Here is a 27019-nt window from a genome sequence, read left to right on the forward strand (position 1 = left end):
AGTTTCTTGACCAAGTTGTTTCGTATATTAACTGAAATTGTAGTGTACATCCAGATGTAGATCTGCTTGCATCCTTTGCCTATCTCCAAGAATCTGCTTGCATCTTTTGCCTATCTCCAAGAATCTGCTTATTGATCAAGGTTTTGGACTACCGGGTGGATTTGTAGACTTCTGCATACCAAAGGACAGGCTCTCGTTATTACATATTTCCATCAATATTGCTACATACAAGTAGTATGCAGGAAGTTGAAGCAGGACAGTACCTGGACAGTGTAGCACTCTACTGGCTGTGTATGGACCTTATTTTAGTTATATATTAGATGATTTGGTTCTGCTTTCACAGAGGCAAGATATAATTTCCAAAGAGTTGATTCCACACTCAGTCTTTAAAACCCAAGCCACCTTCAGCCTGGTTGTTTAAAGAAACACACCCTTAAACGCTCAGTACCACTTGTTTACAACCTACTTTGTGTATGCGGCTTATCATACAGGATCTGGAGAATTTTAACTCTTTGCATAGAGCTAGGACTGAACTCACAGGCTGCCCTTAGTTATGATGGCCTTTTCCAAAGGGCCACTGTCTCCCTTTGTTTTCAATGGGACTGAGGCAACAGGATACCCCCTCTCTGCTTCCTAAGAACATATGAGGTTTCCTTGTTCTGTAACAAGTAAGGGTAACTTGATTTCACTTTCATTGGGAAGAATGGGAGTTTGTGGCCATTTTGAAAGAGGACATTTTACCTGAGAGCAGTATGTGACCTGAAGCTCATTGAGAACTAGGGAAATGGTACCCATTTTGAAAGAGGGGAATTCTTTTTCTCTGAAGGAGGTTTAGTTCTTCGTTGTCTCCTGGCAGATAAAATTTCAGTTATGAAGATAATACATTAAAACACTAAACATTTCTTAAAAAAAACCCATTACACCAAGAAAGAAAGGGAAAAAAAGGAAATGGGTAGAGTATGAGGTACAAAAGGGACAGGAATTTGGGTTTAGATATTATGCAGGAGAATGTGGAGTGATGTAGGACGAAGGGAATATGTGCTTTCTGTGTGTTTGCGCAGAGCTGGCATGATTGATTTAAATCACTGATTTTAGTCATGGTTTAAATCAGCAAGCTTGAAACCTTAAATACAATAAATATTTTTAATCTTGTTTTACATTTGCACTTGCTAGTTAGTTATTGTTTAAAAGGTTGAATTTCTTTACGGAAGGTTAAATTGCTACTTGCTAACCAGCAGGACACACTACATGTATACACATTTATTTAAGCAAGTATATAGGTTAACATACATGTATTCATCCTATCCAGCCTGTGTCTTTCTTTGCACATGTGACTTTAGTCTGCTGAGAAACAGAAACAAACAGAAACTGAAAGCCCAGAACTTTCAAGAAGCAAGAGCTGGTAGTTAGGCTGGAGAGACTAGAGCCATTAATTCATTTTTATGAGACTGTAAGTGTAGGTTTAGCACGTTCATGATGAGATTTAATTGTAACTGTTATGTTTTAAATGAGACAGAAATTTAGTATTTTATTGATGATTTTTTAAAAAAATAAAAATAAAAAAAATTGATTGAAATTTTAAAAAATCTAATTTTTGTAAATTAAAAAAAAAATCATTGATTTTTATCCACCCTGCTTCTGACTATGCCCATGCGACTTAAAATGATCTAAGTCTTTGTGGTCTATACCTGAAGGCTCACCTGACCTGACAGGGTTCGGGAGGTATGTCTCTTCTTAGGGAGTCTAAGAGGGGATCAACGTTTCTGTTAGCAAAAATGATTCTCACTCTCATGAGACAACCCAGCCAGAGGGTCTTTCCTTCTGCCCCTCTGTGCTCTGGTGTTAGGCACAGAGCTACTGGGCATGCACCTTGTAGACCCTGTCCAATGTACACAGTGATCTCCCAGGGGTCTCATGTCAACGGACTAGGTCATAGTCAGTCAAGCCTACTGGTCGGAGCAGAAGACAGGCCTAGTGGTTGGAGTTCAAAAGCCAGAGCCAAGATTCACGACAGGTTCAAAACCAGGTAGCCAACAAAAACAAGGTGTCTAGACCCTAAAACCCCAGTCAAAATCTCAGTCAAAGGGACATGGACATGGGTGAGGTGTGTTTGCAAAAGGCTATACTGGGCAGCAAATAGAGAGAGAGGCCAAACAACCAATGTGAGCTGGATGAGTGGGGGAAACAGACATCTCACAGTCCTCAGTTAATAAATACATGTTCTCCCATCCAGAATTACGTGAGGAATGGTGCACAGCTTTCAAATGGGGTATGGAACAATCTAAAAACCCTAAAAGTCACCCCAAAGAGCAGATTAATATCATCATCCTCTAATGAAAACACAACAATATATTTGTTCTATGAACACACAAATTAAAGTTGACCTTGAAGCAGTTTTTAATTAGGCAGAGCCTGGTATACCCTCAAAATATCTGTATTATACAATCATAGCCCCATTGTTATTACAGAGCTGAGGTAGCTCTCTGGAGGCACTATTGTCCTAAGGTTCTGTATTCAGGTGCTTTATATATTCACAAAAGTTTCCCTGGGGGATGGAATTTCTCATGCTTCTCCACTTCAAAAGTGATTTTTTCTTCTTTTCTTTCTTTTTTTTTTTTCCCCCGGAAGGTGTGAAGAAAATCTATTTGGTCATTTTTTAGTTACTTAAGGATGGGAAAATGGTGTTTTTCACATGTTAAAAAAACTTGGTCTGACATTCTTTGGCACTCTGATAACTCAAAATGTTTTGTTTTAGAAGTTACAAGCTGGCATGTACAGAGCCCTCAGTGAAGAATGCATGCTTGCCAAGTTTGGAGGGGGGAAAGGAAAAAACCCCAAAAAACAGACTGACTGCGAAATAACTAAGTCACAACAATCTGGGCATCCCTGTATTTTACCCAATAGCACACGATTCTGTGCTATTTGTTCTGGGCTACATCATGATCTTGCTCTGCATAAGGGGTGGTGTATAGCTGTGTCATTCCAGGATTTGTGCATCCAGAAAGTCCCAATTCCTTCCCCAACCTCTCTTTGTTCTAGAAGAGCAAGTAGTTACTACAGCACCTTCCAACGTGCCCCTGACTAGCATCTTGGGGGAAGGAGGCAAAACCAAGACTTCACTAATAGTACCAACACCATGCATTCATAAATCATGAGTCAGGCCCCAAAAATCATAAGAATGGTGTAAAAAATCAGGAGATTAAAAAATAATGATTTTGAGGTTCTTTCTATTTGCCTTCAGGTTTTACAGCATTTAGGGTTCATGTTTTCACGCTTTACACTGCAACTACGAGGGGAGGGATAGCAACATTTTTTTCTGAAATGAAAACTGAAATCCTCAGGTAATAATCTGATTCTAGCAGCTAGAGATTTTAGGGAAAACATGAAATATCAGGAATTTTATGATAAAATTGCAAGAGTTACCAAGTTTTTTCTGGTTTGCAAGAGAGAAGGGCAACTCTGCAGAGAGTCTGTTCAAACCCCAATGTGTTAAGCAGTGATCTGTGCAGTCAGATGGGGAGCTTTTGTGTATGCAATCATGTTAATATAAGTGACAGTCTTGCCTTTTACAAATGTATCCTTCTATAGCTGGCCAGACATACAAACACACAAGTATTTGTGAACTGGAACTCCACACATTGCATTAAGTCAACCTGTGTTTGAATATATGATCTCATCTGCATATGATAACATCCAAACAAACATGCTCAGACATTTATTTTTATCTTGTATTGCACACTATTTGAAAGAGAAATGAATCATATTCAAATAAATGTAAATGTAGTGCATACACACACTTTTTTAAAAGCAAAGCCATTAAATGCAAATTCTGTGTTATGCATGATGTAAAATCCTACATTGTACCTAATGTCCCCCCCCTTCCCCCAGAATTCAAGAAACTAAAAGTTATGGTTCAAAGAGCAACATCAACTCATCCACACTGCACAGAGATATTATGACTTATAAGTAAGCAGTACACGCAGTTATAACAATAACTATATAGACACACAAAGAGGCCAAATGACATTTGTTGTGAGGGCTATAACGTTAGGTTCGCAACTTTACAAACACAAAAGTCAAGAATCTGAATATTTTCTTAGCATAACCGTATACACTATATAGCCCACTGTGACATTATTGCACAACTACGTTCATACATTGTTTTTTTAAAACTGTCAATAAGGGTTACCAAAATGTTAGCTGAGGATGCATGGAAGATTGTGAAATTACCTGTTAAAACTCATGTTGCAAGTAAATCCAAAGGAAGGTCTGTGATTTATTATTTTTAAATTAACTATATCTTACTGTCCACTTTTCTATTTTATTCTCAATAACCATTAGCCTAGAACTATGTAACCATTAATATTCTGTTCTCTTGCCTTAAAAAATGTCCACAAAGAGATGGTAGCAGATTACTCTAGTGATAGATAAACCCTTTCTTTTCCCTAAATTAAGAATTATTGCCCCCTTCAGTCTGGACGTTAAAATAACTGCCCTAATGTATATTCTTTAGGCTACCTAGTGTGTTGGGAGAGAATTCATCATATTGGCAAAACATCAAGTATAGACAGAAATATACTGGCCAAAGCATCCAACTAACCAGAACACAATCCAGTAGAACACAGTGACATTAAGATCTAAAGCAAAATGGAGTTTTAAAAATGAAAAACATGTGCATCTATTAACACACACTCTCTCAATCTCTTCCCTCTACTCCTCCACTCTATAATGTAATGATACATTACTTGTCTGCAAGTAAATATTTGTTTTCAGACACCAAGGTGTCATTCAAAGCAGACCTGTTGTCCTGTATCACAAAACTCCTTGAATAGGATTTTTATCACTGACTAAAAGAAAAAAAAAACCAATCAAGTGTGATAAACAAATTAAATTGGTTAGTCTTTTAAGTGCTACAGAACTCTCGTTGTTTTAAACAAAAAATAGTGACTTGTTTTTATTGCCCTTTGGATAGAAAAGGTGCCTTTTATGGAACTGTGTTGTAATCTTGGTGACTTTTCCCATCCAAACCAATCAGGAATTAAAATGGTGTTTAGTCTCGGCACGAACAGGTACTACGGTCAAAACAACACTCCTAGCTTCAACATGAATAAATGAGGAACAGGGTTAGAGCAGAACTTTTAAACACAGTTCTGTATAATCACCAATGAGCAAAACTGCATTTTCAGAAATCTTTAATAAAACCACATGTTTAAAAATGTTTTCTGAATGGGGGGTAGGTGGAGGAGGAGGACTGTAATGTACATGAAATGTGCAGATGAAAATAAGTAAGAAATGAGTCTCATTCACATACCATGATCTTTTTATGATCCGGAAACTCAAGGCCAAAATAATCACCTTCAACAAGGTTCAGATGGTTGCAAACGGCATCCAACAAAACTTTTCCCGGAGCTCTTTGCTGGAAATAGAAGCAACAAAAGTTACACACTCTTCGTTGAAACGAGTAGCTCTAACAACAGACAATACATTTTAATGCTGGGCAATAAAGAACCAGCTATATTTTCTAAGTAATTTATAAAACATTAGCCAACTAATGCTCTGATCATCCCTCTGATGAAGGCGACAATTATTCTACCAGTTTCACAGACGAAGAATATCCTCAAATATCTGTATATCTCTGACTGGTACTTGAGATTTTTATAATCCAAATAAAAATAAATTGTGATTTTTCTAATTTTTTTTTTAGAAAACAATTAAAAACAGAGAGAAAAAGAGGCATCTTCTTGCTTTTTCCATATCACCTCTTACTCACAAAATTCCTTATCCATAACGGCACTACCCTCTCCTCAGAACGTAAGAAATAAGCCAGTTAAAAATAGTTTGAAGGGTAGATGAAGTTAGTTGGCACTTTGTTTACAAAAAATGTATGTTTGATTGTATCTCTCTTCCCCTCACCCTTCAAATGTTACTTAGGCCCAGTGTACACTAGAAAATTAGGTCAATTTAAATACGTCAGTTAGAGGCATGAAAAACCCACACCCTTGGGTGGCATAATTAGTCATCCTAAATCCTTGAGTACACAACACTAGGTTAACAGAAAAATTCTTCTGTCGACCAACCTACCACTTCTCAGGAAGGTGGATTACCTAGACAGAGGGAGAATCCCTCTTATCTGCATAAGTAGTGTGTACATGGAAGCACTACAGCAATGCAGCTACAGCAACACAACTGTGCCACTGTAGCATTTTAAACTCTTCAAGACATGAACTATGCCTTCATGTGATTTGTACCAAGCCTACTAAGGGCTTGTCTTCACAGAGACACTCAGGAAAATTAATCCAAATAAATTAAAGGTGTGAATTTAAAGTGGATTAGTTAAACTGCATTAAAGTGCTATGTGAACACACTCATTCAGAATTAAAATGGCCTTAATTAAACCAAGTTAAGGCCATTTGAATTCTGAATGAGAGTGTCCACACAAGGGTTTAATGCAATTTAACTAATCCACTTTGAATTACACATTTAGTTAATTTGGATTAATTTTCTTGAGCGTCCTCATGTAGACAAGCCTTAACTGAGTTTAGGCCTCCAATCCCCATTGGGGCTTCTGTATATTTTACTGTAATATAACTATTAAATAATTTAAATAAACTCCAGTGAGTAATTTATTTCACAGTTTAACCATTTCTCTTCCACAAACACACACATTTTAATGGCACATTAAACTACCTAAACTGATGAAACTGTTAATCATAGTAAATTTTCTGATCAACACTCCAGTTAATCCATACCCAGAGCAAAGATTATGATGCATCTTTGTAACTGAGAATGCATCAAATGTTACCAAAAAGTGGGTTATGGGGGAAAAAAAAGATATTCAGGAGGAGTGAACTCTATACTAGAGAAATTAAAAACATTTCCTTAATGTACACAAGACTTAGCTATCACCAAAGAAAAAGCTGTCACTCACAGACACAAGATGCAATCGTAGAACCCTTTAAAAGTGGCTGGTTATAGAACACAGAGGGAAGAGAAGTGCCAATTCCTTCAAATTCATCTCTGTTGAAACCCATTTGGCAGGTCTCTGTTTAAACAGACTCAGATTGCCTCCGACAGGTTTGTGGCTTCAGAAAGCTAAAACAACCTTACATTATTCTGTTAAACCACTTATTAATGTCATCAACAAATAATTGTCATACAAACACCATGCAAGACAAAACACCAGGAAGAACAAGTGCAAAAATGAAGTTTGCCACCTTTGGTATAACACTACCAACATAATATAACATATCAAGTAATAATCCAACAAAAGTTCATCCCATGCAGAACCAAAATAAAGTGGAGGAGAGAGGGAAGACAGGAGGGAGAGGTGCAAAAAGGGGAAGTTTGTTCTAGCCAATGGGTATGTCTGTAACAACATATATCCATACTTTTATAATATTATATCTGAAAATGTTCAGTTCACATGCTCGCACCTTCTAAAACAGAAATACTCTCAACAACTAGTATACAAATGTCACTTTGTTTCTGTAACAAAACATTCACAATAACTATAAAAGTCTAAACACTTTCCAGAAGCATTTTCCCACCCATAACAGCAGTATAGAGGCGCATCCAGACTGCAATCTTCTCTCAACGAACAAAATTCCAGATACCTCTAATTAGATAAATATCATTGGCGGCAATGGAACGTAAATGAAACAACTCTTACACCAAATTATGTCTGTTGTGTTAAAACAAAATTTGCATATGCAAGTGTTCTGGAGGCTTTGTTCAAATTGCGGCCCTATGTCTTTTTTCCAGATTAATCTAAGGTCTGCCCAATTTGGACAAGGCTGCTTATTAAGAATGGATGACTACCCATTGAGACATCAAAGGACATTGCTTTCACCTAACAACACAACCAGAGAAATGGAATCAAGACTTCTCAGACCAACTGCACTGTGCATATTTACAAGTATTTTTATAATATCCAATGATAATGTGTGTCCGATGATCAGATCAGTCAAATTATACAAATTCAAGGTACACCCACACCTTGAATACTGTGTGCAGTTCTGTTCACTTCATCTAAAAAAGGATACATTAGAATTGGAAAAGGTGCAGAGAATGATTAGAATATAGAACAGCTTCCATATGAGGAGAGATTAAAAAGACTGGGACTGTTCAGTTTAGAAAAGTGATGACTATGGAGGGATATGATAGATGTCTATAAAATCATGAATGGTGTGTAGAAAGTGAACAGGAAATGTTATTTACCCCTTCACAAGAACTAGGGGTCACACAAAGAAACTAATAGGCAGCAGGTTTAAAACAAACGTCAGGCAGTACTTCTTCACACAATGCACAGTCAACCTATGGAACTCATTACCAGGGGATGTTGTGAAAGATAATCAGGTTCAAAAAAGAATTAGGTAAGTTTATGGAGCATAGAGGTCATTCAAGGACTATTAGCCAAGATAGTCAGGGATGCAGCCCCATGCTCTAGATTCAATCTCAAACTGCTAGGAGCTGGGACTGAATGACAAGGGATGGAGCACTCGAAAATGCCCTGGTTTGTTCATTACCTTGGAAGCATCTGGTACTGGGCATTGTGAGAGGGAGGACACTGGGCTAGATGAACCATTGGTTTGACGCAGTATGGCCATTTTATGTTCTAAACTTTAATAGTCCTAGGAAAGCAGGCATCTGTGGGAAGGTCAGGATTTATGACAGCCACAAAAAGATAAGGCACAGCCCCCGTGCACTGCTCACACAGAGCGAGACAAGCACAACAAAGCAGGCATTTCTGACCTCAGATAATGATTTTAAGTAGCTGTGTGTTTTCATGTAATTTGCTTTTAATATGTCCTCACATCATTTAGACAGCTCTAAAGCAGAGTAACTGCATTTGTCATTCTGCATTTTCTATATTGTATGACTTATGTAACATGCAGTGTTTCTTTTTAAAGTATCTGTAACAAAAATATTATTCTAAAGCTCTTCTCAATTTTGATATGTATAACTCAAGAGAAAGCTTGGCACCTATTCAGTTGGAGACATTGTGTGTGTAAAATTACAAACTGCCAAGATTCAGCACCTACAGTATTTCCAGGACTTCCTAGAATTGAGAAAGGGGAGCAAAGATGTAAAATTAAAAAATGTCTGAACTTAGCAAGTGGCTAGTTCTAGTTAGTTTAGGACAGGCTAAGGCTGGTGATTCCATGATATTCTTAAGGCAAAGCCGAAAAACTAAAAATTCAGCAGCTTGCTGGACATGGAACTCAAAGAGCATTAATTAAGTTCACAGCAAATACGATCTGACAGTGAACTATGCAATATTCTGGGGAACATTCAAGAATGAATACACTACACCTGATGACACTATTTGCATTCAAATCACTTAGTCCTACTGGCATTGTATACATGGCTTATGATACCTTGCATGTTTACTTCCAAACAGAAACTGTCAGGCATCTTCCATTTGGCAATGTGGTCCAGTGGAGAGGACACTGGATTGGGAATCAGGAGACCTAGCTTCTATTCTGTTTCGAACACTGACTTACTCTTGGATCTCTCTGTCCCCTCCTACTTATTTAGATTGTAAGCGCTTCAGACCAGGGAGTATCTCTCACTCCATTTTTATACAGTGGCTAGAATAATAAGGACCTGATCTCAGTTCGAGTGTCTAGTTGCTATTGTAATACAAAGACAACATCATACATTTGAATATGCACAAAAACAACCAGAAAAGGCTAATTTTATTACAACACATTAAAAAATTGTTGGCACTTATTAAACTATTAAAAGATTATTTCAGTATAAATACAAAAAAAACCCCCACACAAAATTCAGTTGTTTTCTAACACTGTTATAGCATAATTAATTAGTATAGTAGCGTAGAGAGACATCAGTCAGAATCAAGGCTCTTTGTTTCAGGAGCTGTAACAAGCAAAGACATGGTCCATGCCACAAAGAGCTTCCAATCTAATTTAAGACTAGACTCAAGTGGGTGCAGCCAAGAGAAAAAAGAAAAAAAAGAAGGGAATGGGGGAGAAGGGGATGACAGGGATAACAATGACAGGAACATGTGGCCAGATAGACCAACTATGTGCACAAATTGATGACTCCTCGTCTTTTACATTTATTTGTTTTAAATTATGAGCTATAAATCTATGAAAAAATGAAATAGATATTCTCGGTCTCCACTGATATATTACTAGGCATTATCACAGAGAAATTTTCCAGCGGCATCACAGGCGGGGCATGCCTTGAGGGGGGATTTCAAAAAGGACAGAGTACTTGCCTTACAGACTAATTTTTCAGGAGAACATTTCATGTGCAATGGGTGATGTGGATGAAAGCATGAAAATGCTTGTGGGAGTGGACAAGTGGTCAACCAAGGCTGGTATCATTGGTAGAGCAGAGGAGTGACAAAAAAAGTGAAAGCAGGAAAGGGCAGAGTTGTGAAGGTCCTGGAAGGTAGGACAAGAAGCTTAAATTGTATGGAGTAGAGAAGGGGGAGCTATGGGAGTGACTCCTTCTGAGGGTGACACAATCATAATGATGGAAAGGAATTATTAGCAGCTGCATTTTGAATGGATTTGACAAGGAGAAGTTGGTGGCAGGGAGGCCACAGAGTGGTCAAGACAGGTGATAATGGCAGCCTGGACAGGAGTTTTAGCTGTGTGGACAGAATAAAGTCCTGATATTGGAAATGCTTTGGAGAAGTGAGTAGCAAAATTCAGGCACTGATTGCATACATGGAACAAGGGGGAAGGAGGAAACCAGGATGATACAGTATCTAGGTTTCAGGCCTGAATGGCTGGGATGATAATGGTGTTGTCAACACTGACATAGAAAAGGGGAAGAAGGGAAGGGGGAAAAAAATCAAGGAGTTTAATTTAGGCAGGCTACGTTTATGTTGATGGTGAGATGGATTTAAGGAGATGTCAGAGCCAGAGTGAGGTGTGGGCTTGGATGCAAGGAGGCAAGTCAAGAGTGGAGAAGTAGATTTGTGGATGTTGGCATAGAAATGGTAGCTGAAGCTTTGTGAACGGATAAGATCACTCACAGAAAAGGTGTAGAGGGAGAAGAGGAGTCGGACAAGCATGAAACTCCATGAACCCTATTGTGAGTGGGAGAAAGGAGGAAGAGAAACCACTGAAAAAAAGACAGCAAAGATACAACCAGAGAGGTAGAAGGAGACCCAGGAGAGAATGGAGTGGTGAAAGTCAAGATATCAAGAACGTGCTCAATATGCCATAAACAACTGAGAGATCAAGAAAGAGGAGGAAACAGTAGATGGCTGAGATCTGTATAAAGATGTTTATTAGAGGCTTGGTAAGACCAGTTGCAATGAAGCGTGGTCAGAAGCCAGACAGAAATGAAGGCGGCAATAGCTGTAGATGGTGCATTTGATGATCTTGGAGGCAGAGGGGAGAAATGGGATGGTTATAGCAAATGGGGTCATGGGGCATTTACTTCTGGGAGGGAGGTGTTAGATGAGGGGACACCACAGAATGCTTCTATTGTAAGCAGGATCAGAAAAGAGTGAGAAGCTAAGGAGAATGGTGAATAAGGGGGTGAGGGTGGAAGGTAGGGGAAATCATAGGCAGGCAAGGATGGAGTCTGCAAAAAGAGGACAGTAGGCAAGAAACCTCAATGTAGATGACATGGAGAAGGAGGGGAGCATGATGGGGAAAGAGAAAAGAGGCAAGTCACACTGGATTTTGTTGACTTCTTTGAAAAAGTCAGCAAGATCCTATGTGGAAATAGGATAGCACAGAAGCTGGGAGAGAATCAAAACTGCCACGTCAGCAGCTGAGATTGTGTGCTTGGAGTCAATGTGAGTGGAGAAGTAGTGCTGTTTGACTGGCCAGATGGCAGAACTGAAGGAAGAGGACAGTTTTTTACTGGAGTAAGTTCTTGTGTTCTGGGACTTTCTACTGAGGTGTTCAGAAACACGGGAACATTGGATAAAGGGAGTGAACCAGAGCTGTGTGGGGTTGGAAGGACAGACTCTGAGGTGGAAAAGGGGCGTATGAAAGAATGAAGAGGAGAGTAGCAGAGAACGCGGAGCGGAGAAAGTCAATGATGGCACTGACAGAAGAGGAAGGAGGGGATTGAAAATGGGAGAGAAGCCATAGCCCCTAATGGATTGAAGGTTATGGTAGAAACTCTATTGTGGAAAGATGAGAGGAAAATATTTAGCAAAGACAAAATCAAGTGAGTGGACACTGTGCTGAGTAGAACTGATCCACCACTGCAGGTCAAATGGGCAGGAGGAAGCAGAGGTTAAGGAGTTGAGTGGGACATCAGTATGGAAGTTGATATCAAGGGTGAATTATGAGAGGAAGAAGGAAAAGACTCACAGACCAGCAGCTCCATTAACAACTCATGCAGAAAATTTCCTAACTTGGATAGCAGTCACTTAATGGGACTATGGAATTCTTAGTGCTCTTTTTCTGGTGGCTGTTAAGTTACACCCAAATGACATTCCAATTTTACTTCAGTGAAAACAAGCTCACTAATTTCAAGGTATATATTCTCATTTCTTAATACATTTAATTTTTTTGCTCTGTGAAATTACATTGTAAAAGATGTTTTACATTTTTAGGGAATATCAGCTTACTAAGCACTGAATTATGAATAATATGTATAACCACATTTAGCTGCAAGCTATCAAAGTACTGAATCAAATACTTGCATTACATTGCACATTCACCATCCTTTGCAGGTTATTTCCATTTTACACAATTCACCCATTTTCTTTTCTTTCTACTTGAAACAATAAGAGTATTTATAATTTTTCAATGTGGAAATGCTTTAATTCTTTAATAGCTCTACCATTTTTTTTAACCTTAAAGAGCTTTCCAATGAATAAACAGATGACACAAGTACATTGTAACAAGGTGGCTTCCCCTGTGGGCTACAGAGCCTGGGGCTAATCCAGACCTGATTACAGAATGGGTCCCACCTGAAAGGAATCAGGTGATTCCTATAAAAGAGGGTTAAGTGCTGAGTGGGCCCAGCTGGGAAGAAGAGACTGCCAATGTGTAAAGAAGGCTTCTACAGGGCCCTGAGTGAGCAACTCCCGAGGCAGAAAGGCCTGGGAGGGCCCCTGAAATATTGAGGACCAGTTGAAGAAGATCTCGAGAGAGAGGAGGAAATTCTGTTTCTGTTAAAAACACTTTAGTCTGGACAAAATCGTGACCCGGGAAGGGGTGGACTGGAGAATTGTGACCTGGCTGGAAGACCAAGTTACCTGACAGAGAATCCAGCACAATGCCTGAGCGACCAGTGACAAGGGGTGCTAGCCCAGCAAGGGGCTGCTATGCAGTGCCTGGCCACGAAGAGGTGTAGAGAGCTGAGTGGACTCTTGCATACATCATCCAAACAAGATAATTTATAAACAGGAGGATGTACTCATATTACATGAGGATGAGGAAGTACTTTCCAGACTTTAGTAACTAGAGGAGGATGTTAAATCATTTTAAAATCAGCAGTTCTGGATAACTTGCACACAAGAATGCTAAAAGTTGATTGACGAGATACCTGGCCTTCTGATATTAATTTTTAATAAATCTTGGAATACCAGGGAAATTTCAGAAGGCTGGAAGAGTGCTAATGTATCAATATTTGGAAAGGGCAATAACCCACGTACCTATAGGCTCGTTAGCCTGACATCAATCCTGAGCAAAATAAAGCTGATAGGGATTCAATTGGCAAAGAATTAAAGGACAGGAATTTAATTAATCCCAGTCAACATGGTTTTATGGAAAACAGGTCTTATCAATGACACTTGATTTCTTTCTTTGAGACTACAAATTTATTTTCTAAAGATAACTCTGTAGATATAATATACTTGTACTTTATTGATATAGTATAGTGCTATTTTTTAATTAGAATGTCATGAGGTACTAAGTCATACAAAAGTAAATTAAATAGATTAAAAACTAACTAACTGATATATCTCAAAAAGCAGTAGTCACTGGGGAATCATCATCAATGGAGATATTTCCAGTGGGGTTCCACAGGGATAGTTACTAAGCCTGATGCTATTCAACATTTTCATCAATGAACTGGAAGTAAATATAAAATCACTGCTGATCAGATTTGTGGATGACACAACAATTGTCAGTGTGGTAAGTAATGATGATGATAGGGCAGTCATGTACAGCAAATTGGATCGCTTGGTAAGCTGGGCCCCTTTGAACAAAATTCAGTTTAATACAGCCAAGTGCAAAATTGTACATCTAGGAACAAGAGATGCAGGTCATACCTACGCAGTGGAGTCTCTGTCCTGGATGTGACAGATATTGCAAGCTGATGCAGTATCTTTGGAGACCATATTGTGTTAAGTTTAAGGATGTTTTATGTACCATTATTGGTCAGAGACTGTATGCAACTCAATGAGGGTGGGGTTACCACAGCTCCCCCAGGAACTAAAAACAGCGAGGGGTGATTACTACAGTCCCTGAGATTGTAAACACCTCAGGAGAAGTACCAGCCCCTAGGGTGGTTTTCATATACTGGTTCAGGCTTGGGCTTTCCAGAAACTAGGGAAAAAAAGAAGGGGCTTTTGGCATATAAAGGCTGTGTGTGGGTAGACTAGAGTGTCTTCCTTTTGATTCAACCAACAGATAGGATCTTGGATTCTAAGGGGATCCCACCCTTGCTAAAAGTTTGGAAAGACTTTGGCTAACTAGGATTCCATAAGACTGATGGGTGAAGCAAGCGGGAACTTTTATTTTTTTAATATGTTTCCTCTGTACAATCTGTTGCCCTTAAAATAAACCTTTCTGCTGAGAAACAGCTGTGTGTTCACCAGTAAACACACAGTCAGTGTTCTCAGAGAGAAAGCAACACACATGGGCTGGTTTTTAGGGGATATCAGAATGTATGGCAGGAGAGCCTTGTGCAGTCTTGAAAACCCTGGTCAAGAGGAAGAGATGTGGATCTCTGTCCAAGAGAGATGACAGCGAGGAGCCTGAAACCTTGAAGGTGCCTGCCTTGGAGGGACAACAGAGAGAAAATACAGTTGCAGTTAACCTGAAACTGTGACACAGGCCATACCTACAGAATGGGGGACACTATCCTGGAAAGCAGTAACTGAACAGGATTTAGGGCAACTCAACATGAGCTCCCAGTATGATTATGCAGCAGTAAAAAGGGCTAATGTGACCTTTGGTGTACAAACAGGGCAGTAACGAATAGGAATAGGGAGGTGATTTTTTTCCTCCTTGTGTACGGTACTGGCAAGATCAATACTGGAATACTACATCCAGTTCTGGTGTCCACATTTTAAAAAAGATGGTGAAAAATTGGACCTGGGTGCACAAAAAAGCCACAAAAATTATTTGAGGGATGGTGAAAATGCCTTAGAGAGACACTCAAAGAGATTCACCTGTTTAGCTTCACAAAGAGAGGAGTGAGAGGACTTGATTAGTGTGTGTACGTGTCCTCAGAGGGAGGAAACACTGGCTAGTATGAGAAAGGCATCAGAAGAAACAATTGCTGAAAGCTGAAACTAGACAAATTCAAATTAGAAATTAGGAACAAAGTTCCAACAGACAGTGATTAACCCCTGGAATAAACCAACAAGGGATGTGAGGAATTTTCCATCTCAATGTCTTCACTTAAAGACTGGATGCCTTCCTGGAAGATATGCTTTAGTCAAACCCCAGTTATGGGTTCAATAAAGGGGTAACTGGATGCAATTTAATGGCCTGTGCTATTCAAGAGATCAGAGTAGATGATCTAATGGTAACTTCTGGCATTAAACTCTATGAATCTATCATTCCTCCCTTTATCTGAGCAGTCATTGTACAGAACACTCCTGTGGCATGACCACTCATGGAAGTTGAGAAAAATGTTTAGTAATGATTACAAAACCTATGTCTTCAAAGGCTTTGGGGGGGAGGGTTATATTGATTGTAATTCTCTATTTCAATTTAGCATAGCCACTTCACTAGCACAGCTACCAAAAACAATCTTTATACAGTCAACAATTTACTATTTAAGGAATTTTTATCCACCAAATTAAACTAATCACGGATCAAACAGATCTTTGCACTTCAAATTCTTCTAAGGTTACTGAATCCCTTGATCTTTATTTAAACGATCCTAAGAAATGTTTGGAAGACTGAAATTCAGTCACTCTCCTGAGCACAGGTAAGAGCTACTTTTAAATTAGAACTGAAAGGATGGGGGTGTTAACTTTCCCCCTCTTTCCCCAAAATTGTCACAAACAAAGGGACAAATTCTGTCATGAAAACACACATACTCCTGCATTTTTCTCAGACACACATACAAACGTACACGTACACATGATTTAGCCCATTTCTAGCATATGAGTGGCCTAAGCTGCACCCTCATGACTGTGCTTTCTTGCAACCTTGGGTGCATTTTTGAATGCAATAGCAGGATTTGGCAGACAGCCAGCAATCAAATCACCTTGCAGTTTTCCAAGTGAAACCTAAAACACATCTACCATAAGAGAGAGAGACAGACATTTCATGATTTGCCCACAGGCTTGATTTAGTCTCTGGATAATGCATGGTACCAAAGCTGGATACTTTACAGCCAAGTGTAAAAAGAAGGTCCTAATTCTGAAGACTCAGTCTAAACAGACAGACAATTTATAAACAAAAGAAGTAAGACTGGATGCAGCAAAAAAACAAATAAGTAAATTAGCAGTAACGGGGAGCCCCCATTCTGTTCACTTCATGTTTTGCGTTTAAAACTGTTAACACTCAGCAAAGGTAGAGCATCAAGAGGCTTCACAAAAGAACTGGGTTTTCAGGATGAGATTGAGGAAGAAAAGGGTTAGGAGACAGTGTCAGGAAAGGGGGATGTCCCATGCCAGGACGCCACTGGGAGGCAAACTAAGATAACAACAGTGTGAGTCAAATCAATTAAACCAACTATTGTCTTTCCCTTGCATAAATTTAATGGAGGTTTGCTATATGCTACTAGCACTACAGATGAACTTCACTCCTCTGGAGAAGGTCAGCACAAGGTCTGTGCATCACTCAAGTCCCATTTAAGCTCTCAGGGTGAAATCCTGGCCGCATCACTCGATGAGCATAAGTGGCTTTGTGCTAACCCTCTCTGCACAGGGGCAAGCTTCACCACAAGGAACAACATCATTTCAAAACCATTTTTCTCCATGGCCTGGCATTAATATTAAATAACAACACAGCATCCTTTGAAGCATGAACTCTCCCCCATTTATCAAGGTAGTCAAATATATACATATATATTGCACTGGAAAAGAAACAAGTATTTGTGATAAGCAAATAGTACAAAAAGTAACCTCATGGATGAAATTAAACAATAGGGATTTTATGTAAATACCTAGGCATAGAGCTACACTTCAAAGGAAAGCTTAAACTACATTTAGAGGAGAACAATGCTAGCAACCTATGAAGACAAATGACATTTGCCTATCTGTTCCCTTTCCTAGAATAAAATTAAATAGCCAGTTCATAATTTGCAACATATTGCTTGAAGGATAGAATTTTCAAGAGCCCTCAGTGTTGGCATAACTCTGCTCCACTGATGTCAAGGGGAGTTTTCATGTTGACTTCAATGGGGGCTGACCTAGGCTGAAGCTGAGGCTATGTTTACACTGCACTTGAAAACCTGCCACTGGCTGGTGCCAGCTGACCGGGGCTTGTGGGGATTGGACTAAGGGGCTGCTTAACTACGGTGTAGACGTTCGGGCTTGGGCTGCAGACTGAAATCTGGGATCCTCCCACCTCGCTGGGTTCTAGAGCCCAGGCTTCAGCCCAAACCCAAACGTCTACCCCACAATTAAACAGCCCCTATGCCCGAGCCAGCTGGCATGGGCCAGCTGCAGGTTTTTAATTGCAATAGAGACATACCCCAAGTGCTTTTGAAAACCACACCCTTAAAAGTACAGGCATTGACAGTTATGCAGAGAAGATAAAGACACGGTATAAAAATTACTTTTATTTTATCTGGATCTGTTACTTTTTACTTTGTTTAGTTTAGACAGGAAAATGGGGACAGCATATATTTTTGGCAGAAGAGGAAGGAAAGCCACAATACATCAAGTCACAGTAATAGTCACCTGAATGTGTTATGGCCCAACTGAGAGATGAAGGATTGGGGTGGCTTAAAAACCTGTGGTAGGAATTAATTATAATTTGCACCTATGAAGTGCAGTTCCTGCCATCTAAGGCTCAAGTTATACCCCTGAATGGAGCAGCAACACATTCAGGTGACTGTGACCCATATGCAGATACTCATGTATGTACGTACAGGGTGTACACCTCACACCCTTTGTCACCCAAAGTTCTGAAGAGTGGAAGTCGCATCTCTTTTGTCTACCCCATGCATTCTAGTTATTGAAAACGTCCTTCAGTTTTAACACAGATGAAAGCCTGAATCCTGCTACTAATACCAAGTGAGAGAACTCCCATGCTCTCATGGATACCAGAGACTTCAGTGAGGCTCTGTACAATTGCAGCAATCCACCTGTGTTCCATTAATAGCTGGACTGGTGCCTTTTTGGAGTAATATACACTTTCAGCTGCTTTAAAAAAATTATATATATACACACATCTCCACACTTCTCCCACTCTGGATGCCCACTGTGACCAATTGGTAGATCCCACCTCACCTATACACGAGCATAATTTTTTTAAAAGCATCATTGCTGTTTCTAATGCGTTATACTTTTATCTAATCCTCATAATGGATGGTGTTCAGACTTTCTAAAGCAGTTATATGGTTTTAGCTAAGCAAAGAATATCTCTGCACATCTTTCTGATCTTTTAACCACATATATTTTATAATCATATTGTGAAAAACATGTGCTTTAGGCTTTGAGGTGTGCTTTACCTCCTCCTCCTCAAAAATTCAGCAGCTGGAAGGTCAAACTTTCTAATCATCAATCATACATGATTACATTTTAGACAACAAAAAGTCTTAAAGGAAGACAAATTTCACTATCGTGATTTTTAACTAAAAAAGAAATTACAATTATATGTGCATAAAAAATTAGGAGGGTTTCAAAAACCATCATCTTCACTGTATTTTTGGTGTCTGCTTCCATGGAAACCTGTATTTTTCTCCTTTTGAATCTACAAAGCTTCACTGCTGTAGCCAAGTTCATTATTCATGGATTTCTGCTTAGAACAAACTGGCTTATATCAAAATGAACATTATCCTAAAAAGGCAAAGGCAAAAGCAAAAGGATTGATTCCACCCAGATTTCAATCTCTCTTCCTACCCTCATCTTCAACTTTACCAGAAGTAGTCAATCATAAAATTCAGTTTAAAAACTTTAGTGAAGGAAAACGTTTGCTGCTAAATAATCCTCCTGAACAGTCTGATAATGTGGGAGAAAAGAAAAAATGATATAGTAAATCTAGTGTAAAGTTTAATGCTTAGGATATGTTCAGTAGTGTTTTGATTAAACATTTTTTTCTGACAGCAGAGACAGAACTAATATAAAATCATCTGTATTAAATCCTCACATAGCTGTAGATCTATAGAGTTACAGTAAAATAAAGCTACTGGAATTGTGGGTTCTGCTTCATCTCTCTTTACTGAGGTCACTAAATAATATTTCTCTATTTGAATAAGCAGATACAGCTCACATAATATTACATGTTATACTGCCTGGGAGGAAGGGAAATAGAAAAGAGAGATTGTATGCCTTCAGGTCTGAGTCCTTTAAATTACACAGAAGGGCAGACAAGTAGTACTACATGCCCCCTAAGGACTCTGACTTTTTATTTTCCCATCCCCCACCCAAATCCCTCCTGATGGAAGAGGTGGATGAACAGGGTAGGCAGCACTTTAAGAACTACCCCCTATGATAAAGACCAAAAGGGATTGGATCTCTTTTTTGTATCATGAGCTATCAGGCAGTCATGGCCAAATATAAACTTTTCTCATTACAAGCTTATGGCCTTTATTGAACAACTGCCACAGGAGTGCAGGGAGCAGTTCCAGTTTATGTTGCAGAGGGTCGGCTGTTGGCCAGAATGGCTCTCCAAGCATCTCTAGATGCTACAGACACTGTTGTTGGATCCATGTCCATAGTGGTAGTTCTGTGCAAGGCATCCTGGCTCCAGCTTTTGGAATTTCCAAAGAGAGGACCAAAACACTGTAAAGGACCTCCTCTTTGATGGTCATAAGCTGTTCTCAGAGACCATGAATGACTCCCTGCACATGCTCAAGGACTCCAAGGCTACCTAGTCTCTCACCAGGATGTTTTGGACAGGTGGTGGTCCCCTTGCACATAAAGAACTCCATAAACTGGTGGAAGCAGGACATCCGCAGAGATGCGGAGTTACTCTTCTGCCACCCAACCCCATCACTGACTCTAACAACCGTTAGGGTAGGAAGCCTGTCTCTCTCATTTGCCGCCTCCACCACTAGGGAGCTTGGTGCAGGGTGGGTGAACAAGTATTCAAACCCTTTCACGGGAACATAATACTTTACCCTTGACCTTGAAGAGGACGGAGAGAAAGAGGATGGAGTTTACCAGACACCCTTGGCCAGCTTTAGGACCCCTTGGTGCACCGACAGGGCGACCGGGGACGGTACTGCTGCTGCCACTACATTAACTAGGTCATCCGTCTGTTCCTGCAGCTTTCCTGCCTCCAGCCCAAGGTTGGAGGCCACCCTTTTTAGCAGTTCCTGGTGCATTCAGAAGTCATCCAGAGGTGCCAATGGGCCTGCCACCAGTGCCTTGTCTGGGGAGGAAGAGGATGACTGACCCAGTGCCGGGAGGGCCTGGCTATTCTGCTAAGTGCATGGGAGGCCTTCCAGATGTACCCTCCATAGGATCCGACTCCTCCCCTGACTCGAAGTCATGGGTCTCTGCTGGTGGTTCTCAGGGCCCGATTGCTTCCCTGACGAGACGAGGGAGTAGGGACCCGAGGCCACCTATAACCCCCAGGGGTTCCAGTATTGCCATTGGGGTGGCCACTAGTCCTGAGGCCATCCTGTAGGGGGCGAGTAGGGACCTTACCCTTGTCCTTAAGGTCAGGAAGGCTAGGTGGGGGGAGCCACTGGGTCCTTTCCCTTACTGGAATCGTCAGACCCACCCCTGCTGGAGGCCAGCGTCGCCCAGAGCTCATCCGTCTCCCCGTATCAGGGTACCGAGAGGAGGAGGAGCAGTATCTGTGCCTCTTATCTCAGCGCTCCCTTGACCGATGTCTCAGTGACGGGGAGTACAAGTCCGGTGACCGCCGGTGAACTGACTTGGTGAGGAGGACTGCCTGCAGTAAAAGGAGGAGCAGGAGCAGCTTCTGGGTAACCGGGATCCTCTTGGTACCAAAGCCCCTGTTGGCAGGGGTCTTCTCTAGGTGAGTGCCGCGATGCTGACAACCGGGTTCTGCACCACCCACGCGTGATTGAACTCATCAGTGCCGGTGACCTAGTACGCAGCCAGGCCCCAGACGGGGAGCGTCTGCTCAATACCAAGTGGAACCTGCATCAACTCACAAATGCCGCTGCCCTCAGTGCTGGCGATCCCGAATGCTGCTTTGGGCTGTCTGGACTCCTGCGGTACCAGTGATCTGTCCCCAGAGACCGCCTCCGTGCCAGGGAATGTGCCCCAGGGAATCGGCCTCTCGGCAGGACTGATCTCCTCCGTGGTGACCCATTTCACGGAGAGCTAACTCAGGGGTCTGGTGAGGTGTGCAGTCACTGGGAGGGCCCCCACTGGGGGATTTCCCCTCGATGTGGGAGTTCTACCCCTCGCCTTTTCCATCTGGGCCAACGGGGTGCATGGGACAGGCAGGGCCAACAAGCTGGCCACCATCAGAACTGCCTCCGGCGTCGACAGCACACAAGGGGTAGAGGTCCCCTCTCACACTCCAGAGATGGGGGACACCTCAGAAGGACTCGCAGTCCTGGGCAAAAACTGCCCCTGCGGGCCATTGCTCAGCGCACTGGCTCTGAGCTGTCCTGGAGCTCAAGCCCGTGTCCTTAGATCTCTTCCGCACAGGGAAGCAGTTGTCTGCTGGACGTTGTTTCCTGGGCTTCTTCTTTGGTGAAGAGGAAGCCTGATGCCATGATAAAATCAGTGCCAGTGGAGCACTCTGCACTGACCCGGTGCTTGGTGCCGAAGGGGAGCGGGACGGTTCCGATACCGGTTTCAGTGCTGCCTCCATTAACAAGGCCTTCAGACAGATATCTCGGTCCTTTTGAGTCCTCGGTCTGAACGCCTTGCAGATGTGGCACTTGTCCTTTCGATGAGACTCCCGAAGGCACCTGAAGCAGTCTTCGTAAGGGTTGCTAATCAGGAAGGCCTTCCCGCAGGATTTACAAGGTTTAAAGCCCGGAGATCGGGGCATACCCCGACACAGGGTGGTGATCCCTAATGGGACTACCTTATCAACTACAACAACAGTAATTAAGAACTATCTAAACATAACTACTTAACAAGTACTTATAAAACAAAGGCTACAGCTAAGAGGCACTCACTGAAGCAAGCAAGAACGTAGTTCCAGTAATCGTCAGTGGCAGAAAGAAGGAACTGAGGGGGTGTAGAGCCAGCAGTGCCTCATATACCACGGCATGTGTGTGGGGCTCCAGGGGGCACTGGAGTTGGCCCTATGCAATCTGCTAAGGGCAAAAATTTTCCGGTAACCACGCATGGGGCATGCACACACCTACTATGGAATGGACATTAGCAATCACTCGAAGAAGAATACTGCGTGCAGATCTGGTTGCTCCATCTCAAAAAAGATATATCAGAATTGGAAAAGTACAGAGAAGGGCAACAAAAATGATTAGGGGGTATGGAAAAAGTTCCATCTGAGGAGAGATTAATCAAACTGGGAATTTTCAGCTTGGAAAAGAGGTGACTAAGGGGGAATATGATAGAGGTCTATAAAATCATGAAGATGTGGAGAAAATAATAAGAAAGTGTTATTTACTCCTCATAACACAAGAACGAGGGGTTACCAAATGAAATTAATAGGCAGAAGGTTTGAAAGGAACAGAAGGAAGTATTTCTTCACACAACACAGTCAACCTGTGGAACTCCTTTCTACAGGATGTTGTGAAGGTCAAGACTAAAACGGGGTTCAAAAAAAGAACTAGGTAAATTCAGGGAGGATAGGTCCATCAATGGCTATTAGCCATGATGGGCAGGGATTGCTGTTTGCCAGAAGCTGGGAACGAGCAATGAGATGGATCCACTTGATGATCACCAGTTTGGTTCATTCCCTCTGAAGCACCTGGCATTGGCCACTGTCAGAAGTTAAGATACTGGGCTAGATGGATCATTGGTCTGATCCAGTATGGGCATTCTTATGTTCATACAGAGTTGGCTCCATCACCCTTGGTAGACTGCCAGGTCCTCTCTGTGTGAGGGTGGATTTCCAAAGGGCTATGTAGGAGAACCCTTAATAGAAATCAAGAAAACCAACTCGGGAGGAGAGGGCGAGGGGGGTCCTTTTCTTCCTCCGCGTCTTCCCAAGGCGGAGGGGGGCAGCCAACAAGTATGAAGAAGAGTCCTCTGCCAAAGAGATACTACTCAAAGAAGAACTTCCAAGATTCAGGGCATATGCCAATTTCTAACTATTGAGAATTAGGAGGAAATTTTCACTGGGGGCAGGAAATCCTGTAACTGTCTACCTGCAGGATTTTTCTCTCTGAAGCAGCTGGTTCTACAGAGCTGCCACTACAGACAGAGGCTACTGAGTTGATAAACCACTGATCTGATTCAATATGACAGTTCCTATGTTTCCTAAGCAACTTGCTAAAGATCACACAGGAAATCTGTGGCAGAGCTGAGACAAACACAAATTTCCTGAGCCCCATTCTAGTATTTTAACAAGAAACCCACCTTTCCTGTGTGTGGTGCAGCAACAGTTCAGGCCATAATAAATAAATGGGTGGTTTCAGTGTCTAAAAAAAACCCAAGTAATGTATAGATATGCAGTGAAATTTTAAAAAGGTCTCTAAGGACTTTGACTATTAGATAAACATTGAAAATCCTAATCTCAATGCCTAAAACCAATGGTCTAATGCATTGTCTTTTTTTTTTTTTTTTTTTTTACGGTACTTGCTATAATCGTTTTTAAAAATCTAAAGGGATTATTTTTAACAAGCTAAAGTGGTATGTTGAAGCAAACATTGGCATTATGCACTAAAAAAATTACCCTTTGGTCATAATGGTAAAAGTACACCAACAATTTTGTATAAAACACATTGTTAATGGTGAAAAAATTGTTGGTTTACTGTATGATAAACTGCTTAAACTAATTTAAGATTAGTTTCATGGACTGCTTATTCCAGACTGATACATTAAAGTGAAGATAATGGTATTAGCTATTTTACATCTAGCTCCCAATTATACTCTTTTTAAAAAAAACTTTTTTTCTTTTGCAAATGAATTATACACACATCCAATAAATTCACACTTAAAACTGCCTTCTCAGTTCAGTGGCCACTATGACTCTGTCTATGATAGGGCTTATATATGTGGTTGAAAGACGTAATTTTCAAATAGTAATAAAGCACTGTCTATTCTAGGAAAACAATCTGCTGGAGACAATGTTTATAAGCAACAGGTCCCTGTACATCAATGATAAAAACAGTTGACTGGATCAATGAATGTTTTCAGCAAAGCTCTGGAAAGCATGACTGAGACGTCTGTGTGTTTCTCCCCACCCACAATCTACTCTACCAGGTAAACCATTTTCATCATCTTTTGGGGGGACTTTAATCCTAGTGGAAATAAGGCTTTGCAGTCTAACTTAGATTTTAAATCCACCTTGCACCAACACCTAATTTTGTTACAAGCTGTATTACTACAACATGAAGAAGCCATGCTACCTACTACCCTTTTAAAAAATGGTGTCTTCAATGCAGTTGCAATTGCATTCAAATAAAACAGTTTTAACAGCCACATTAAAACACACTATGCCCTGGTCTACACTTACCTGGAGATTCGGCGGCAGTTGACAGGAGTTGCGCAGAGTAGCTTTCAGAAAGATCCAGAAAGATCGATCTGGCGGCGGCGACTTTGCCACCATCAGTATAGACATACCCTATTACTTTGGGAATTAGTTCAGATGCATTTTTCAATGGACAAATAAAGAAATCTCCCATAATTCATTAATGTGTCAGTGTCCCCATTCAATTTAAGTGAGCAGACAATTTTAGTCCAATCATCAAAAAATTTAGGACTTGTTTATTCTCCATATGTACTGCAATCTTTACGACTTGTTGCACATGATTCCTTAATGCAGCTACAAAACATTTGTGAGAGCTGTACAGCATGCATGCAAACCTTTTAGTCAACTATTTAAAGCTGCAAAGTTTGGATAACGAGTATCCCGAAGTCTAGAAAGGTGGAGGGATCTGGATTCAGGGTTCCAGTCTGAGCCTCTGGCTAGTGTTAATCATTTTTAAAACTAGTTTACTTTCATTAAAACAGGCTAAAAGCAGTAATATGGACTAGAACAATGAGATATTAAAGAGCAGATATGATCAGAAAAGTTACTATAAAAATTCATCTTATTCTACAAATCTGCTCCCTGTAAGTACTGCCTACTTTAGTAACAAAAATAAGATTTTTTTAACCGCTTTTTATTCCTGTTGCACAGCAGTACCAATACAGTGCTAGGAGAGCGAGGAGCTTGTTTTGTAGCTCACCCTGCACCATCAGGATGGCTAAGTTCCAATCCAGAACCATTATTATGAATGATACGTGAGAAGGAAAGAACCCATCTTGAATTTCAGATCCCAGAGGGAGATTGCAGGATTGGAAGTTATAATAAAGCAGCATTTTACTTGAAAAATGAAACAACTGCCTATGTAAGTCAATGAATGAGATATATAGAACATAACAATGGTACTTTTAGACAGTTGCTTCCCTGAGTACAACCAAACTAAGTGATTCATGAAGATTGCCTTTGGCAAATATAGCTGAAGAAACTAGAGCACTTGTTTGCAAAAACTAAATTTGAGTTTGGCATATGTGACAAACCTAGTTTTTTAATAAGCTTTTTTTTCCTGGAAAACTAAATTGCTGAGGCACAATTCTGGAAGTAAAAATGGCGAGAGTCCTGTAGCACTTTAAAGACTAACAAATGTAATTTCTGCAGGCATAAGCTTTCGTGGGCTGCAACTCACTTCATCAGATGTGAACATATACCTGCTGAACAAACGTGGATATGATTATTCCTCCTTGATGCACAAATACTGAATGAATCTAACCCCTTGGTCTCAGTGCTATTTAGCAGCACACTATGCTCCTTGTTTCCTCAGAAGAGCTGAAACTTAGATTCAGAATGCTCATTAAAATATTTTAGATTGAATTTCATAGCCCACAACTTTCAGAGAGGAATATAAAGGCACCATTCAGACCTTGCGGTGTAATTCAGCTATGTAGCAGCCACTGTGTAATTACGGATGGAAACCCCAATCTTCGTGCATCCCCCTCAGTGTCCGAAGGAACAAATCTCCTGGGGGCATTTCTGTGAGCTTTTTTGAAAAAGCCAGTTAGTATTTGACAAAATGTTTATACAGGAAAAATTACACTGTCATTAACAGTTTGGGGTTTTCTTTGTTCCTGACCTATTTTATCTGCCTGCTTGATTTTTTTAATTTTATTTTACACAGCTCTTTGCTGAAATAAAATTAATAAGCCATTCTAAAGTCATCAAAAGTAATAATACAATCCTGGAGTTCATGTAGAGAGTTAATAATTCTAAGTATAGCTGAATAACTACAAAACCAAGCAAAGAGTGCAAAGTTACAGTAACAAAAGTGATTATTTACAGCTTTTATTCAGATATATTTTGCTTTGGCAATTTTTCTTTGCAAACTGTAAGCCAGTTCAGTCCTTTGAGCATGGCTATATTATAGCAACATAAAAATGGAATCCAGCAAAAGAAAGAAATATTAGGTTCACAAAGAAATGGTTGTAAAACACACCATGAATAATATTCTGGTGAAATATAAATCGATGAAACACAACCCAATTAATACAACATAGGAAGCCTGGGGATGAGCAGACATCAAGAGAAGCCAATTCTAACATTACATCACTAACCCTAGACACAGTTCAAAGCCT

The 27019-nt window shown here is 40.5% G+C and overlaps 1 protein-coding gene across 7 annotated transcripts in view; it reads right to left on the reverse strand.

The window, feature by feature from the left end:
- The window catches only part of FARP1 (FERM, ARH/RhoGEF and pleckstrin domain protein 1), a 343144-nt gene that overhangs the window by 138346 nt on the left and 177779 nt on the right, over nt 1-27019 (reverse strand). For all 7 annotated transcript variants that reach the window (XM_067536881.1, XM_067536882.1, XM_067536880.1 and 4 more), the window contains one exon: nt 5312-5416. In XM_067536881.1, coding sequence (XP_067392982.1) covers nt 5312-5416 — 105 coding nt within the window. The remainder of the gene's footprint in view (nt 1-5311; nt 5417-27019) is intronic.

The sequence above is a fragment of the Emydura macquarii genome, unplaced genomic scaffold, assembly GCF_026122565.2.
Source record: "Emydura macquarii macquarii isolate MOO-44397 ecotype Brisbane River unplaced genomic scaffold, CSIRO-AGI_Emac_v2 contig_3671, whole genome shotgun sequence".
Lineage (NCBI taxonomy): Eukaryota > Metazoa > Chordata > Testudines > Chelidae > Emydura > Emydura macquarii.